A 19,561-nucleotide genomic window follows, 5' to 3' on the forward strand; every position below is an offset into this window, starting at 1 on the left:
AAATTTTTGTAAAGCACTGTTCATTATGCCACTATTTGACTCAAAATCTTTTAACAGTTCCCTGTAGCATTCATAAAAGAAGTCCAAATAAATAAGTTTAGCATCTAAGTATCTTTGTGCTCTATGTTCTGCCTACCTTGCCAGCTTTATTCATATTTCTAAGCACCTCAATGATATAGGCATTGGTCCTCAATCTTTCAGACTCTTTCTCCATGCATTTGTTTTATACAATCTGTTCCCCTGACAGGACAGTCCTTCTTTTTAGTAAGGGACTATTCCAGATTTCTCTAACAAAGAGAACAAAACAAAAACAAACCACCACCATGGCTTTGATCAAGCTAGACATTTCTTCTTCTCATGCAACAGTCCAGAGGTAGCTGGGTGGTCCATGGTAGGTATGCTGCCCTGCTCTCTGAGACTGTCCAGGGACCATGATTCCTCCTATCTTGCTTTCCCATCTTCTACCATGGTTTCCTTAAATGCTAAGATGGCTGAGAAGGAAGAAAGAGACATAGGAATATATGTCCAATCATTTTATGGGCAAGATCCCCAAATTGTCCATATCATTTCCATTTATATCTCATTAGCAATGGCTTTGCCACATGGCCACCCATCACTGCTAGTGAGGCTGGGAATTGTAGCCTCTAGGTTGGTAGCCATATGCACTGTTAAACTCTGTGGATAGAGCAGGTGGTGGAAAGGAGTTCTCTTACTAAAAGAAATAGGGGGATGCTGTGGATTGGGTTCAATTAGAACTCTCTTTCTTTCAGTTTATGCCTTTAGAAATAACATTCATCTTCAAAGCCAAACTCAACACCACTTCAGGTGTTTAACGCCTTTGGAAACAACATTCAACTCCAAAGCCAGACTCAAAGAATACTTCCTTCTGGTCAGTCTTCTCTGATTTTATCCTATTTCCTTATTCCATATACCTCCAAAAAGATTAGCAACTCTCCTTTCTCTGAAATTTCATAGCTTTCATACCTACTATGGAATTTGGCACAATCTAGACATATTATAGTGAGCCATATACATATTAAAGATAGTTTGTCAGAAAATGAAATGTGGTCCAAAAGCAAACAACATATGTGTGCTATTCACTACTCCTCCTTCATTGTTCTATTCACATACAAAGACAAAAACAGAGGGAAAACTTCTTATTCTGTATTTCTAGAAGTGACTCCATACAAACATTCAATAATGGTGGTAATAAAAACACTGCTTTATCTAATACACTGGTAATTTATCTTCATTTATTACAAAAACAATATTTTACAAAGTAACATATACATATTTGATCTAGAGAAATAAGTTTTAGAAATTGTTTAGAAACAAGGTTATTGTAAAAGATTTTCAATTAAACAAAATATTATGTCCTAAAATTTTACTAGAAGTATTTTCGAATAATGATGTTTAAACAACGCATGTTTGTGCTTTTGTCCTTTAGTAAACATTTTCCAAAAACAAAATCCTTGAATAATACTAATGGATCATTATATATTTTTAATTTCTTAGGTTTATTTTTTATTCTCATATCTGATTTCTGTCTCCCATTTGCTGACATCTGTTACTTTTGGGGTTCATATCTTCTTATTTTGGCATAACTAGTTTATACTTTTCAGACAACATGAAACAGTCTACACTTCTAGTGGGATAAAATATTTTATTTCATAATGTTTTACTACGGACCAAATACTTACTTTACATTGAGTTACATATCATACTAGAAGATTTAAGTTATAGAATTTCACCATTACAGTGTAAATTTTGGGTAAAGTATACCAAAAAAAATATACCTCCTATTTTTCCTTTAATACTGAACCATAAATTATGAGCAAGGAGTCATTTCCTTTGATTAATAACTTTGCCGGCCATGTACAATGAATATTTTACACATTATTCTATGTTGGTAGAGTGCTTAAAATGCCTGAAACAATACTATTATCAAACCAAATTTAGAGATATTTTATGTATCACAGTCTTTCAAATGACAGGAGTATAACATATATGAAACATATGATAAATCCCCTTTACTTAAAACTCGGAAAGATTATAAAAGCCTCCTATAAACACTTTTTTTTTTTTTAAACAGACATCTGATTCTGTCAGTAATTTAAGATTTAAATGTATGTAATAGCCTGGGGGAACTGTAGTAAGGATTGTTCCCAGGGTGAGTTGTAAACATGGAAATATTTTTTTAAAACACCTATGTAAGCTCCAATGAAACACATTATCTTGAAATTATGTTAAAGTAGAACTTACAATTCATGCACTTACAAGACCAAGCCTATGATACATTTAATAATCATGCTTTAAGAGGCCATAAATCTGTTTTTAATACAGAATACATTCTAAAAAAATTTTTTGTCCTTTTTGTATATTTAAAAAATCCTTTCAGGCAAACATTATCTTAAAGTGTGACTGTTGATTTTATTGGCAAATCTATAATAATGCATATGATCAATCTTTATTTAATTATTTTGGGTCACAAACACAATTAATAAATCATCTTTGAAGTGCACTGACCATAATCAGTATACTCTGGAACAAGGCCAAGGGGCCATTAATCAAAATATGCAGCAAGCAAAGTGAGAGCTGCAGCCTGACCAGTTAGGTAAACATAGAGTGAAGCTAATAAAAACCTATCTCGTTTTAAAACCACCACCGTGTTTACTTTTGCAACTAAGATAAACATTATGATAAAATTAAAGTTGTGTAAAAAATGAGGTTTGCTCATGATGACCAGAGTAAATATATAGTAATTGAACATTCATTTTATGTACCTAATTTGACATTTAAAAAGTCTAAAGTTCAGATACCAAAAACCCACAAAAATTAGATATTTGAATCTGACGATTATATTATCCAGCTAAATTAAAAAATAATTTTCAAATACTTTGAGATTTAAACTTTGAATACATTGTTAGCAATGTTTAAGAATCAAGGTATGAAAATAAATTATTTTTGAAAAGACGGGATGGTCAACTACCACATTTTAAGTTGGTACATGCAATTTCATCTCCCTCTCTCTATATATTTCTAAAATGAATTGGTAAACAGCGACAAAAATAAAAAACCCAAAAGGCAAACACTGTTGTGAGGGTACAAATTGTTGTAGCCTTCCTGGAGAAATTCTGGCAAAACATACATACATGTATGTGTAATATATGTGTAATTCCATGTATAACTCTCTATATAAACTATTACATATCTCAAATTAATCAACTGCTTTTAAAACATAGTTTTCCAAAGATGTTATTTTTCTCACACATTACACCATATTGATTGCTAAATGGAAGAAAAAAAAAGTTGTGGGTTATAGCACAACCGGTGTGAGCCTAGTTTTGTAAATGAAGCGTGGAAGAGAGAGGGATCTGCAAAGACACAGAGTACCAGGTCTTAATGGTGGTCATCTCCTGGTGAGTGGGATCACGAGTTTCCCATATACTCATTCTTTTGTTTCTGTGTGTTTTCTGATTTTTCTGGAATGAGCTTGAACTACTTTTTTTTTTTTTTTTCTTTTTTTGTTTGTTTGTTTGTTTGTTTGTTTTTTGAGATGGAGTCTTGCTCTGTCGCCCGGGCTGGAGTGCAGTGGCCTGATCTCAGCTCACTGCAAGCTCCACCTCCCAGGTTCACGCCATTCTCCTGCTTCAGCCTCCCGTATAGCTGGGACTAGAGGCGCCCGCCACCTCGCCCAGCTAGTTTTTTGTATTTTTTAGTAGAGACGGGGTTTCACCGTGTTAGCCAGGATGGTCTCGATCTCCTGACCTCGTGATCCACCCGTCTCAGCCTCCCAAAGTGCTGGGATTACAGGCTTGAGCCACCGCGCCCGGCCTTGAACTACTTTTATAATTGGAAAACAAATAAAATAAAGTTCATTTTATTAAAAAAATCAATGAATTAATAGCAGACTCTTACCCCCTCACTGTTTTTTTTTTGTTGTTGTTGTTTTGTTGTTGTTGTTGAGACAGAGTCTCGCTTTATCGCCCAGGTTGGAGTGCAGTGGCACGATCTCAGCTCACTGCAAGCGCCACCTCCCAGGTTCATGCCATTCTCCTGCCTCAGCCTCCCGAGTAGCTGGGACTACAGGTGCCCACCACCACGCCTGGCTAATTTTTTGTATTTTTGGTAGAGACAGGGTTTCATTGTATTAGTCAGGATGGTCTCGATCTCCTAACCTTGTGATCCCCCCACCTGGGCCTCCCAACGTGCTAGGATTACAGGCGTGAGCCACCGCACCCGGCTTTACTGTTTTAATTTTTATAATTCATAACATTAATAATAAAAACATAGGAAGAAGACATCAGAAAGCAAACAAATAACTTTCTTCAAAACTCCATTAAAAAGAAGAATCTTTATTAAGAGTGAATATTGCCACATAAATTCTATGTGACTGCAACTGGGTTACTATGGGGGGAAATGAGCTCTTTAGGACCCGGAAAAGCTTTAATAGGAAACCACGAAAATTCTGATGTTTTATAATAACTTCTCAAAACAAAAGTGCATGGATTGGGCAGTTTCTTCAAGGATAATACTGTAAGCATCTGGCACAACAAAGTAAGAACTGAGCTTTTGTAGGTTCAGGAAGACAATATCTTATATAAACTGTATCAGTGGCAGCTGTGCAATACTCCACTGCACTCTATGGAAGTGGGGAAATACTGGGTTGACATATGCTGCATCTTTTTCTGCCCCTTGCAGCCACAAGACTGTGATAAGATTGTGTAGTCCTAGCTAATAAAATAAAAAAACTCACTCTAAGGTGTGTGTGTTTTTGGCATCCAGTATTCACTTGATATTCTGCATCTACACAATGACTTAATGGAGCCACCTAAAGGTTGATTCAGAACACATAGCTAAAACTCCTTCACTACAATTCAAGGAGCATCCAGTATCTGTGAAAAGTTAGAATTTAAAATTTCTCAGTTTGTTGAACAATGTGTTCAAGATTTGTGTTTTCAGAAGACACACATCACACAGAAGACTAAATCATGTTTGAGACTTCGGTATGAAAGATGTTAATCTATATATTTTTACTTGCTAGCCTGCAGAAACAAAGACTACATAACAATATCTAAAGACTCTACAAGTGGCCGGGCGCAGTGGCTCACGCCTGTAATCCCAGCACTTTGGAAGGCCGAGGTGGGCGGATCACGAGGTCAGGAGATCGAGACCATCCTGGCTAACATGGTGAAACCCCGTCTCTACTAAAAATACAAAAAATTAGCTGGGCGTGGTGGTGGGCGCCTGTAGTCCCAGCTACTCGGGAGGCTGAGGAAGGAGAATGGTGTGAACCCGCGAGGCGGAGCGTGCAGTGAGCTGAGATTGCGCCACTGCACTCCAGCCTGGGTGACAGAGCGAGACTTTGTCTCAAAAAAAAAAAAAAAAAAAAAAAAAAAAGAAAAGAAAAAAGACTCTACAAGTATTTATTGTACTTTGGGCCTAAACTACTCTAATGGTCTTATCCTGTAGCTGAGATGATGCTAAACTGCTCCTTTTAGGGGTCTTTATATATTCCAATCACTGAAATTCTCTAGAAAATAACCCTACTACTCTCAACTGGGCCATCAGTGGGACAAGCAGGAAGTTTCCTAAGTACTAGGATTGGGAGGGGGAATACACCAAAATTTTTTTTCCAGTAATTCATTTTAATGCCTTACATTCTATAATTATGGCTGAAATGTCCTTATATCTTAAAAAATCCTTGATATTCAACAATTTTGAGAGTCCATATGCTAAATCAGTACCCTGCAAGTACTGCAAAAGACCTTGGACTGTCTTTTTTTGTGAGTGGAGGCAGACTGCATGTGGATGCCATGCTTAAGGGCATTTGAGAAATTAAACAAGGTCAAAGGAATTATTTACTGTGGGGTTTCTGATAGCCTTTAAAATAAAAACCTCCAAGTTTGGGTGTTGGGGCACATGGGACTCTGGGAGCTACGGTATGTAGCAATTTCCAAGCTTATTTCAATATGGCACTCTTTCTAGGGTACCTATCTTTTATATAGTTCTATAGAATGAAAACTGTGAAGGGCATAATAATTAAATTGTTTAATTTGAATAGTCTATTAGTTGGTTGATTTTATCACCTGGCTGCTAATTTCAGTAAGACTGGGAAATGGATCCAATTTAGTTAAATACATAACTAACTAATTAATTAATTAATCAATTGGTTAGAATAATCCATCTAGTATACCTGGACACAACTGGCTTTAGGTCACACCAATACAATGCTATTAATAGATTTTTTACTTACTGATACAAACAGAGCAGGATCTTATTGTACAGTACTCCCCTGTTATCCTAGGGAGATACATTCCAAGCCCCCAGTGGATGCCAGAAACCACAGATACTATCAAGCCCTATATATACTATGTGTTTTCAATCTCAAAACTGAGATAGCTACTAAGTGACTAATGGGTAGATAGTATATAAAGTGTGGATACGCTGGATAAAGGGATGACTCACATCTCCGGCAGGACAGGGTGGGACAATGTGAGATTTCATCATGCTACTTAGAATGGCACACAATATAAAACTTATGAATTGTTTCTGGAATTTTCTATTTAATATTTTCAGACTGTGGTTGACTGTGGGTAACTGAAACCACGGAAAACAAAACTATAGATAAGGAGGGACTATGGTATTATCTTTTGTAGACTGCTGGAAGAAATAATAGATCCTAAATCGAAAGATTTAAGTGAAAAATGTTTCATGGTGATTATGTTGAATATATATAAAGCATGACTTCAATAAAATTTTAAACTAGGTGCCTAATAAAGGCCAAATATAGTGCTATTTTATTTAGATGCACATTGTGCCTTTATAAATTTATAGAAAGTAATTTTGTAATGTTCTTACTTACACTCAGGATTTTACCTGATATTAAAACACTATAAATATGAAAGTAATTTCATAATTTCTGCAACCTTTGTCAGCTGGTTCATTTTAATCTACAGAAATAAAAAGACACACCAAACAACCCTACAAATCAAGATTTCAAGTGATGCAAGATAGTAAATAACAAGGAATGTACAGCATATGGTTATGCTGAATAACTCTTGGTGTTGATGCTAGCTGACAGAACAGGATAAGTGTTTCCTGAGTATAATCATATTGTATGGATTAGCCACACTAAATTTTTTTAATGAATATTTATCCATCTATACCAGATTCAAGGATTTCAGAGTCTTACTAAAAGGGAGAAATCTTCAGAGATCTAAAAATATTCCTTAAGGAAAAGCATTTATATTTACCAAAAAAAGGCAAAAGAGCAGTACATTTCTGCACCTCAGGACTGCTCACAGATGCTAATTTAATCTATTATCCCTGTGGGCACTCCACATAAGTTTCAGTATGTTTTCAATTTTCTAGTTTCCTGTGTTACAAAAAAAGAGAAAGTTTTATTATTGAGAGTCCAAAATTAGACATTAAGCAGTTTGAAAGTACAGTTAAAAAAAAAAAAAAAAAAAAAAAAAGAGAAAGAAACTAAGTACAATAGCATTAGATCATTTTAAATTTTGACATCTAAAAAGATGCAATACTAACCAAAACATCAGTGTTTTCTAGTCAATCTGATAACTCTTAACAAGAATTAAAAAGCAGTATCAAAAGGTAGGAAAAATAGAAGAAAAGTTTTCTGCATTGTGAGAAACTGGAATGCTCTCCTGTCCCTGAGGAACAGCTGAATTCTCAACATGGACCACACAACCTGCTTGGTTTAGCCTCCCAGTACCCCTCAGCCTCATCTCAGGCCCTCTCTTCTGTGCTCCGTCCACTCTTATCACACTCACACATTCCACCTGGGCACAGGTTCACAGGCTGCTTCCTCTGTCTGAACGCTGCTCTCTACTCCCTACTGTACCCTTTCACTCCTCTTTATCCTTCAGATATTGCTCAAATGGTGATTCTTCAAGCAATATCCTTTTTGCTGTTTCCCCTAAATCCTGAATTCCTTCCAAAGTTTATGATTGTATAGCTACGTAATGATATGATTAATGCTTGTTTTCTCTCATACAGAATAAATTATATAATATCAGGGAGTGTGTATAGTTTGCTTAGCAGTGGGAGAGAACCCATAGTCAGAATTCTGTGGTTCTCAACAAAAAGTGTCTACTGTTGATTTCCTTAGTCAATGTGAAATCATGTGGTAGGCCTACAATGCAAACACAACTTAGAGGTTATCACAGGAATTACAGAGGAAATAACATTGTGAGGGACTGCCAAAAGTATTAGAAATCCTGCATAAGTTTATAATTGAAAATAATGAACGAAGCCAGACTTCCTAGATGAATTTAATGAGATATACTAGTTATTACACTGTGGTGACATGAACTATAAAATCAAAACTTTCTGTGGAATCTTTTCTTTATCACTAAAAGAAGTAAAATTGTGTAATAATTTATTCTCAGTTAATCTTTTCTAGTTAAACATGGCTAAGAACAGAAGAAAGATGAGTGTGGTAGAAAATCTTTGTTCCCATACAAATTCTTTAAGGACTCAGAATTTCAAAAACTCTTGAAAAACAGTCACTAATTGTTTCTATAGAATGTACTTAGAATGTATATTTCATGTACTTTTAGTGAGTTTTATAAGCAGGTGATATTTTCTTTAGCACAGTAAACTGAAGATGAACACCATATATTCAAAGAGTTTTATAAATGGTAGTGGCTGGTTAATGCTGAACAGTTTAATTTGTAAGATGATAATTACACTATAGTGATAATTAAACTGGTTTTAAGGCTAAATTTGGCAATTTAAAATAGCTCATCCATGTAAAGACAGTCTCTATTTCTCTTTTAGAAACACTGAAAAGTGTCGTTCATTAATCCACTGAAAAACTGTTTAAATTAAAATCACTAGCTGTGTGACGTTCAATAAATACTTAATTTCTGTGCGCAATAAGTTTGTGACATTACTTAACAGAATAGGGTCAATATTTGCATAGCTTCCACTTAAGATGGTATCATTATTTTTTAGAGCAACACTTATAGGTTTAGAGAATACATCTATCTCAGGTTACAAAATGGTTTTAAGACATTAGAAGTGGCATTTTTTTTTTTTTTTTTTTTTTTTGAGATGGAGTCTCGCTCTGTCGCCCAGGCTGGAGTGCAGTGGCCGGATCTCAGCTCACTGCAAGCTCCGCCTCCCGGGTTTTACGCCATTCTCCTGCCTCAGCCTCCCAAGTAGCTGGGACTACAGGCGCCCGCCACCTCACCCGGCTAGATTTTTGTATTTTTTAGTAGAGACGGGGTTTCACCGTGTTAGCCAGGATGGTCTTGATCTTCTGACCTCATGATCCGCCCGTCTCCGCCTCCCAAAGTGCTGGGATTACAGGCTTGAGCCACCGCAACCGGCCAGAAGTGGCATTTTTTAAGAGAACTTCCAAACCACATAGGAATATTCAGTTATAAAACTGTGACTATTACAATGCATTTCAACTTACTAATTTTCTTAATATTTTTTTCTTACATGGTTGAAGAAACATTACTTTCATATAAGGATAACATTTTACTTTATATGTCAGATCGCCCAATGATAACATTTGACCATCTGTTGAGAAATTATCTGTAGGATAGCTTTCACAATTTATTTAAAAAACCCAATTAATGTGCTAATTTTTCCTGTATGAACAATATTTAGTAGCTCACTATTCATGTTTCTACCAACTCATTAAATTTTGTTTTAAAGCCCAAACACTCTGAGAGGTCACCTTTGCTTTGCTGCTACTTTACATCTGTTTTGAGGAAAAAGCTAAAAACCTATTGTCTTTTTACACCATAGAGAGGAGCTAAGGAAGGATCCCAATGAAGAAAATAGACCTGAGTCATCACTATGTCATTTCACTCTTTTACTTAAACTTAATTCCTGAAAATTTAGGCATATTTATTCTCAAAAACAAATATACTTACACAAGTCTTGAGCTCCCTTCTCCATCATTATGTTTTTGTTTTTGTTTTTTTGAGACGGAGTCTCCTTCTGTCACCCAGGCTGGAGTGCAGTGGCACGATCTTGGCTCACTGCAAGCTCCGCCTCCCGGGTTCATGCCACTCTCCTGCCTCAGCCTCCCAAGTAGCTGGGACTACAGGCGCCCGCCACCACGCCCAGCTAAATTTTTGTATTTTTAGTAGAGACAGGGTTTCACCGTGTTAGCCAGGAAGGTCTCAATCTCCTGACCTTGTGATCTACCTGCCTAGGCCTCCCAAAGTGCTGGGATTACAGGCGTGGGCCACCGCGCCCAGCCTCACTTCTCCATCTTTAATATGACATAAATATACGTTAATATTTTCCAGAATGTGGTTAAATATTTCTACAGTAGTTTTCAAACACATTTTCTTGTGAAAACTATTTTTTATATTTCACTATTTAGTATTTTTATTGGTAAAAGCAACTTTACCACACATTTTCTTTTATATTTGATAGACATGGTTTGTTCAGATACTTTGAAAGTATACAAGATTAATAAAAAATTCATTATAAAGCTCTGTGAATTTAATAATTTATATTTATTTTATATCTGTATTCCTTTTACAGCTATTTATATTTGTTCTGAAATCTCTAAAAACTTTGCAGAGTCTTTCAGGTATTAACTAAAGTCATTTCTCTCTGTATATTGAGTCAAAATAAAAGGAAAGCTTCCCCACCCCCCAAAAAAGTGGTTCTCAGATAAACTAAAATGCCCCAAATCCATTCCCACATATAATAATGCACTTACAAATCTGGAACACAATTCCAAAGATTTCAATTTAGAACTTTATGACTAATGTACTCCCCTTGCTTTGCACAAAATTATTTGTGTATATCTTTGTCTCTGAAAAGATTATAAACCCAGTTGAGTAAGTGAACCAGGCACAAACTCTGGAATAAAACACTGGCTGTGCTGCTCTGGCAAAAGAACTACATCTTTATGAACCTTGGTTGCTTTTCATCTGTAAGAAGGATAAATTAATACCTATCTTGTAGGGTTTGTGTGAGATTTAAATGAGAGATAACATATACAGCACTTATCAAAATTCTGATTTATTTTTATATCTCTCTCTCCTTCTATACCTTGTCACTATAACAATGACTTAGGGTCACAATAAATGTTCAACTAAATGTAAAAATTATTATGATTTTGTTTTATAGATAAGTATTTAGTTTTTCTCAGAATGCAAAATAACCCTATGGTATTTATAAAGTACTTAAAATGTTACATTGTAAAATACCTATAAACAGTCAAATTTAAAAAATGCTTTTCTCATGGATATTTCATATTTTTAATTGCTTCATGAATTTTAATCAATAATAGTTAATAAATATGGAAGTATTTTATTGCTAAATCATATTCATGTTTTGAAAGCCGTGAACTGTTAAATACATAATAGATTTATAAATATTGAGAGGGATCTTACAGATCATCTAGTACAATCCTTTCATTTTTAGATGAGAAAACTGAACCTTGGAAAGGTAAAATGACTTGCACAAAGTGTTGTACACACACCCACACATACAAGATATTTAAGCCATAGAACTTACGACCACTCCTTCCCCTACTTTTGTTCCTTTGTTCTTGAGGTGCAGAGATAGAGAAGCTAAATGGTGGAATCACATGTAAGATGTCTGGTGGGAATGTTGGAAGGGACTGAAGGTCATGCAATCAGAAGGGCTTAGAAAACTGAAGTTTAGAGGTAGGGACTGATGTATTTTCACCCATAAGTAGTAAACTAACCACATCTGCGTTTATTTCTGAGTCTACAGATAGAATACATGAACCTAATTGATGTTTATGTTTTTGATGACAAGCTGTCAGAGAAAAAAATCATGCTTTAGGAAGGCAGGAAAACATGTAGCAGTTTTAATTTTAAAACATAAAATAAGGGCTAGTCATTAGTAATCAAGAATGTCTTACTCTGAGGTTTTTTTTTTAAGAGCTAAGGCTTATTTTTGCTTTTGTTTTATAGAAGCTTCTTTTTCTTAATTAAAAAAAATTGGGAAAGTACAACTAGTATTTAAAAATTTTAAGAGCCATAAAATTTCAGTCTCCTGTATTCAAAATGGAAAAAAAATCCTATAATATAAAAAATAAGAAAAAAATACAAAATTTAACATTTTGTTTTATTTGAGCAAAAGAGGAGGCATTATACAGTAGGGTATCAACCACTCAACATCTGACTGATACATGCTAAACTAAATTTCTCTTAATCTTTAAAATGCTCCCTGACATCTAACAGGTGTTTTTCATTTCTACTCAGGGGCAGTCTGCCTAAAGGGCCTACAAGGATATAATTAGCAGACCATTCCCAAAAGCTGTTATGGTTTACATCAACTTTGTCAACTTTTAAAATGGTGAAAATATACAACATAAACATTGACACAATCACCTAAACATGGAAAAGAAAAGGAACATAATATTAGCTGTCTGTATGTTTGGAGAAACAAACACATTACCTTTATTAAAAAGCTAACTAAAAATATTTAGTCTTGATTCAGAGCTTAACTTCTTTCATCTCTGTATCATGCATATCAGAAACCCACTTAAGCAACACAGTTTACTCAGAAAATGTTAGCAACCTCAAAACCTTACCTTTGGTTCACACATAGAGTGGAAAGATCTAAGATGCAGCTCTCCAACATAAAACCAATGTTTCCTTCTTCCCTCAAACCATGAAGTCATTATCAGACAAAACAATTGGACTGAAAGTGCCATGAGGACAGGAGCTGTGTCTATTTTCTACTGTCTGGGATCCTCAGCATGATCAATATTATGCCTGGCACATAATTCAATTTCAACTCATTACTCACTTGTCTACTAATTGACTGAATGAAGTAGTTAGTTTCTGGAACGTTTCAAACTGCTTATAATTTTATTCTTTCCCATATTAATCCATAGGAATAGTTTGGCTATTTCAATGTGTGTAAATTGAAAATATTTTTGGTTCCCTATATAAAACAGATCACACCATGCCTTGAACTCCATGAGCTCTATCAAGGGGTTATAAGCTATGAATAAATTCAAATGATAAGCACAAACCAGAAATAATTTAGTGCATTATGGGTTTTTGCATATATTGTCTAAAGACATTAGGGACCCAGCATAGTATAGAGATAGCATTTTTAAGTACATGTAGATCAGGCCAATTGTGGAGAGAATAAAAACACAGTGATAGACAAAATAATCCCACTATACAACATTTATATGCTAGAAACTAAAACATGTTCCCACTAGGCTGCCAGTTTCCTGATGGCATGAATTGTGCTTCTTTGCATCCCTATTATCTATAACAGAATTTTAAAGCTTTTTGCTCTCAGGAACCCTTTATACTTTAAAAAGTTTTTGAGGGTCTCAAGAGTTTTGACTCCACATTTTAGTTTAGGTGGACTATTTGCCATATTGAAAATTAAACCTGAGAAAATTTAAACAGATTCATTATTTCATTTGAAAATAACACAAATCCAGAATATGATAATATGAATAATACATTATTTATGAAACATATTTTCCAGAAAAAAATGTTATGAGGGCTTTGTTTTATACTTTTCAAATCTGTCTGATAGTTGGTTTGATGGAAAAGTTGGATTTTCACTAGCTTCTGCATTGTCAGCTGTGAAATGTTATTTTAATTGAAGGATATAAGAAAATCCAGCCTCCCACAGGTATGGAATTTAAGAAGGGATGACCTTATGGACACCTAGAAAGGGCCACTGGAAAACCCCAGGTACCCTCATTCCATACTGTGAAAATCACTGAACTATAAAATCATCTGTCACAGCATCATCATTCGATAACTACTTACTGAATTAACAAAAACTTTAGAAAAAATAAATTCTCAGAGCATATATACACACACCCAAATGATAATATTCTTTATAAATGCTCATTGTTTTGCTGTAATGAAATATTAAGTGTTTCAACTTTGCAACTCATCACACCTAAATTGAAATATAGGCTGATGCAGGGTAATCAGAACCAAAGAGTGAAAAACAGGGAGAATATACAATGCCAAAACTTGATAGAAATAAACAGATGAAGAGAAAGAGACATTTTACTTGAAAAAAATGCCAGGCATAACCAAATTAAATGGTTAATTTGAATGCTATATGGGTCTCTTTTAAGCAGTAAATTAGATTGAAACACTTTACTGAACACTAGTTGGATTCTAATATTTTTAGTATCCTACATGCTGTTTCTAATTAATCTATAAAAACCATGAGAAAAAAATTTTTGCTTACATTTTCAGCATTTCAGCTTTAAATATGAATAGAAATTAACCAAATACCAGAAACAATATATTGATTCAAATATTTTACAACTCAAAAATCACATTTTCTTAAAAATAACTTTAAATAAGTTCAAAATGAAAATATAATTTTTAAGATCATATGTAAGATTTTCAAAAATGTCACCTCACTTCTTGGCAAAGAATAAAATGACTTACTTTTCCTTTTCTTGAAGCTGATGCTCCTGAGGAGCCATTTTAGGTTCTGTCCCAAGATTTTTTTGCATTCGCTGTCTCCTTTTTCTACTTGGCGCAATATCAGTGACATCAAGACTTGAAATAATGGAATCATCTTTACTTAGAGCAGCTAAAATAAAATGAGATGAGAATGTGACCCAACAAAATTATGCACATCCATACCATTTGTGAGTAAAGTATTAACTTGCTGTTTTAGCATTGACATAAGGTGACAATTAAAATATAGCAAAACTATTCTTTCAAATCTTTATGTAGATTCGTTGAATCAGGTCAGTTAGATGGCATATGATACTTTACTACCAACAAAAACATCATGTATATTGTACACATGGAATAATTCGATCAAAATGATCTTTGATACTGGGTGAAAGTGTTCTTGGAGATTTAATGGAGCTAGTACTTTTATTAGGATTGTAACTAGAAATCATAGCAACAATGACAAAACTGCGTTGATTTTTTAATTATAATTATATTTTAAGTTCTGAGATACATGTGCAGAACGTGCAGGTTTCTTACATACGTATACATGTGCCATGGTGGTTTGGTGCACCCATCAACCCGGCATCTATATTAGGTATTTCTCCTAATGCTATCCCGCCCCTTGCCCCTCACCCACTGACAGGCCCTGGTGTGTGATGTTCCCATTCCTGTGTTCATGTGTTCTCACTGTTCAACTCCCACTTATAAGTGAGAACATGCAGTGTTTGCTTTTCTGTTCCTGTGTTAGTTTGCTGAGAATGATGGTTTTTAGCTTCATCCATGTCCCTGCAAAGGACATGAACTCATCCTTTTTTATGGCTGCTTAGTATTCCACGGTGTAATATGTGACACATTTTCTTTATCCAGTCTATCACTGATGGGTATTTGGGTTAGTTCCAAGTCTTTGCTATTGTAAGCAGAGCTGCAATAAACATATGTGTGCATGTTTCTTTATAGCAGAGTGATTTATAATCCTTTGGGGATATACCCAATAATGGGATTGCTGGGTCAAATGCTATTTCTGGTTCTAGATCCTTAAGGAATCACCACACTGTCTTCCACAATGATTGAACTAAGTTACACTCCCACCAACAGTGTAAAAGCATTCCTATTTCTCCACATACTCTCCAGCATCTGTTGTTTGCTGACTTTTTAATGATCGCCATTCTAACTTGCATGAGATGGTATCTCACTGTGGTTTTGATTTGTATTTCTTTGATGGCGAGTGATGATGAGCTTTTTCTCATATGTCTGTTGGCCACATAAATGTCTTGTTTTGAGAAGTGTCTGTTCATATCCTTTGGCCACTTTTTGATGGTTTTTTTTATTTTTTTCCTGTAAATTTGTTTAAGTTCAGTATAGATTCTGGATACCAGCCCTTTGTCAGATGGGTAAATTGCTACCGAATGGGAGAAACTGAGTCGATTTTGAATAGTGTGCCCAAAGCTTAATTTTTTCTCCCTTAAGCCCGTTATTTTTACTATGTAATTTTGTAGAATGAGTGGTTTTTCAGGTACACACATACTACATTCTGGCAGAAAAGCTTGCATGTTGAGTTCTCACTCTGTGTAGTTCATGCTTTAGTTGATCTCTCTGAGACAACATGGACACTGTTGAACATTCTACTGAAATTCCTCTCTTTTTTTTTTTCTGTTATAACTATTAATTTCCAGATCTTATGTTTTGGGCCCTTTGCTATGGGTTTTCCATGTATTACCTTGTTAATCCTTAAAATTACTTCATAAAGTACTTATTATTACTATCCTCATTTTATTTTTAAGGAAAACAAGGCTTCAGAGAGGTTAAGTGACTTTCCCAAATCACACAGCCTTTGTTCTTATATTTTGTCATTAGGACAATTAAAAAATATTTTTTCCTAGTGGGTAAATTATTCTTTGATCAAATATTAAGTGAAAGCCCATCAAGGCATAGTTTACTTTCCAAAGCTGTTTAAGTTTTAGGACATTTTTTTTATTAGCCTCTAAAAATGTATTGGGAATAGATAAGGGTAAATTAAAAAGGAAGTTTTTTTTTTTTTTTAAAACACATTCAAGCTGAAAGATTTCCCAATGCTATTAAGCTAAGAGATGACTAATGAAAGTACAAGTATATGCTTGTCTATGAACAAAACTAGCAAAACTCTTAGAGCTAGAGGACATTTCAATTACAGATGTATAAACTGGATAAAGATTATAATTAATGTCACAGCAGATATCTAGGAAAAAAGAATATTAAGTTTAAATTAAAATACAAGGCAAATTTAAAAAATAAAATTAGTGAAAAGTTTTGCCATTCATTTCAGAACTCCAAATGATGTCTTACAAATTGGCAACCAAAAAGGATACCGTATGTGGGAAGTGATTACATCATGTGTTACAATGTCTGCAACTTACTTTAAAATCCAACGTTACTAAAGGTAAGTTAGTGAGGGTGGACTATAACCAAGATGTTTCTAGCATCTAATCAGGAATGCACCAGCCAGGAGCAGGCTGATGGGATCAGAAATCTGTACTCCTAAGGGAGTCACTCCAGGTCCTTTTGTTATTCATATTTCAATCAATAACTGATGATTTACTAATAAGTATACTGAACGACAAAATGTATGCCTATTGATAAAAACAAAGCATGTAAACTAACTTGATGAACATTGCATATGGATTTTCATGAGTGAATTAAAAGTACTAGTGTTATACAGACTGGCTAAAATATATTAGAAATACTGCCCATCATTTTACAGACAAGGTGTAAAAATCTCACGAGGCCTATTTACACTTAGAGATAATCTTCCGTTAAATTTTTAAATGGTTCTGTGTCCAGCTATGAACCCTGAACAACTGTGGTTGTTCAGGCATCTTTTTATTCGTCAAAAATGAACATTTTCTATGAGGTGGTGACTGGGAAAACTAAAAGGACAGAGAGCTTGCAATTTTTTTTCAAACTTATAGGACAAGTTCATGAATTATTTTGTGCTTACTTGCAAGTAAATATTTAGCTAATAATTGTATGTGTGACAAAATTTAATTTGAGACTTTTATTAATTGCCTTGAAACAAAATTGTGGGAGAAGTATCTAATGTTCTCATACTTCAAACTTCTTGGTGACTATCATTATTATACCACAAATAAACTGAAGTTGTGGGTGACCAAGTAATTCCGGCCAGTTCACCACATTAAGATCCATTCCTCTTGATAATTACACTGTAACCTTTCTATAAAATCGGCATGAAGAAAAACGGCTAGCTGTATAAGCTTAGTTACAGTTTAAATGGAATACATCTTTTTTGGTTTGTGTTTGCACCATGGGAACAGTGTTCCCCTCAGTTTTTCACATAAATGTAATAGCAAACCATATTGTAATAGATGCTCTTACTTCAAATATTTCTTTACAATGAAGTTTCAATATCTATCTAGCCTTTAAAAAAAGGCAAAACCAATCCATTCTATCCTTCTCTCTTCACCCTGAAACCAGGATAAAAAGGCACTACTCCAATACTTGGCACCTAAGTATTAAATTGCTCATCTCGAACATTTTTCAAATTTATTTTCTTTTCTTATTTATTTATTTTTTTGAGATGGAGTTTTACTTTTTTCGCCCAGGCTGGAGTGCAATGGTATGATCTTCGCTCACTGCAACCTCCGCCTCCCGGGTTCAAACAATTCTCCTGCCTCAGCCTCCCAAGTAGCTGGGATTACAGGAGTCTGCCGCCATGCCTGGCTAATTTTTGTATTTTTAGTAGAGACAGGGTTTCATCATGTTGGCCAGGCTGGTCTTGAACTACTGAGCTCAAGTGATCCACCCACGTCGGCCTCCCAAAGTGCTGGGATTACAGGTGTGAGTCCCCGCGCCTGGCCTACATTTTTCAAATTTCAACTCATCCTGCCTTTTTCCTCCAATTGTGATAATGTTTGGTCTTTTCATTGTCTTTGGTCTTGACGCTAAACACTACAATTCTGTTCTGACATTAGCTCCCTTGAACAATGACTGTGGGTGTCCAAATGAGCAATGCTATTTCATATATAGCAGAAGGGATCTGAACTATATCAATAGGAGGTCACAGATAGGAGTTCAAAAATGTCTATAATATTCATCACCTTATATATACATTCAAGTGCAATAATTCAAGTTTTCACTTTCAAGTCTGGTATCTCATTGTTAAAAAAATCAATTCATATTAAGTGTATTAGGTTATATGTATTCATTTTAGATATGAGAGAGAACTTGAACAGAGTTGGAAAAGAATGGCAAATGTTCAAAGGGTAATGAGGAGGAGTGTGGTCTTGTAACAGCATGCATGAAAGGTACAGGAAATGAGACAGGATAAATATGGGCAGCAGAAAAGAAATGGAAGGAGTAAGAAGGCAGAGAGATAGTTAAATCAGCTTGCAAGTTTTCAAATTCAGGCAGAAAAGTATGGATTCAATATTGACTGGGGAGGTTTTTTTCTTAAGATTCCACCTCCAGAATTCTGTTTTTAATATTGTCATCATTTTTTTTTTGGTCATGATAACGTGTCTTTCACCATTTCCAGGATTTATTTTTTTTAAAGAAGACAAAAGGAGAAAAAACAAAAACAAAACAAAACAAAACTAAAAACCATTGCCAATTAACCTACTACAGCTGGAATACTGATTGGTATAGCCGTGGGACGAATTTCAAGTTCTTGTTAGGTTCACTGCATCTCGAAAATGGGGACTCTTTTCACAAGCCCTGTTATTGTGAAAGGTGGCTCCACAAAAAGCCACACTTCTTCTCATCTGACAGACGAACTGCAGGATCTTGGCAACAGTAGTTCAGACATGAGAAAGACAGGGAGTTAGCTTCCCTGGGTACTCTCAATGTCGGAATGAAATGACACTGTTGGCTAAGCTGCCAGGAATTTGGCTGAATCCCCTAAGTTAAATTACCTGGTAAACTTCAGCTTCTGACCAAGAAATCTTTAAATCTGAGTATTTTTACAAATCACTTTTCAGGTTTATAATTTGTTTTTATAAGGTGCTCACTATTATCTCATATTTATAGATGTTTTTCTTTTCATATCATATATACTTTCTGTGTGCTTGACACACAGAAAGAGTCTATAATACTTGAATGAAGATTGCCACCTCTCTTCCTCATTCCCTGCCACA

The 19,561-nt window shown here is 34.9% G+C and overlaps 1 protein-coding gene across 2 annotated transcripts in view; it reads right to left on the bottom strand.

Moving 5' to 3' along the window:
- Positions 1-19,561, bottom strand: part of XRCC4 (X-ray repair cross complementing 4) — a 305,636-nt gene that overhangs the window by 96,030 nt on the left and 190,045 nt on the right. For both annotated transcript variants that reach the window (XM_010385636.2, XM_030927165.1), the window contains exon 7: positions 14,418-14,565. In XM_010385636.2, coding sequence (XP_010383938.1) covers positions 14,418-14,565 — 148 coding nt within the window. The remainder of the gene's footprint in view (positions 1-14,417; positions 14,566-19,561) is intronic.

Source organism: Rhinopithecus roxellana, chromosome 3 (genome assembly GCF_007565055.1).
Source record: "Rhinopithecus roxellana isolate Shanxi Qingling chromosome 3, ASM756505v1, whole genome shotgun sequence".
NCBI lineage: Eukaryota > Metazoa > Chordata > Mammalia > Primates > Cercopithecidae > Rhinopithecus > Rhinopithecus roxellana.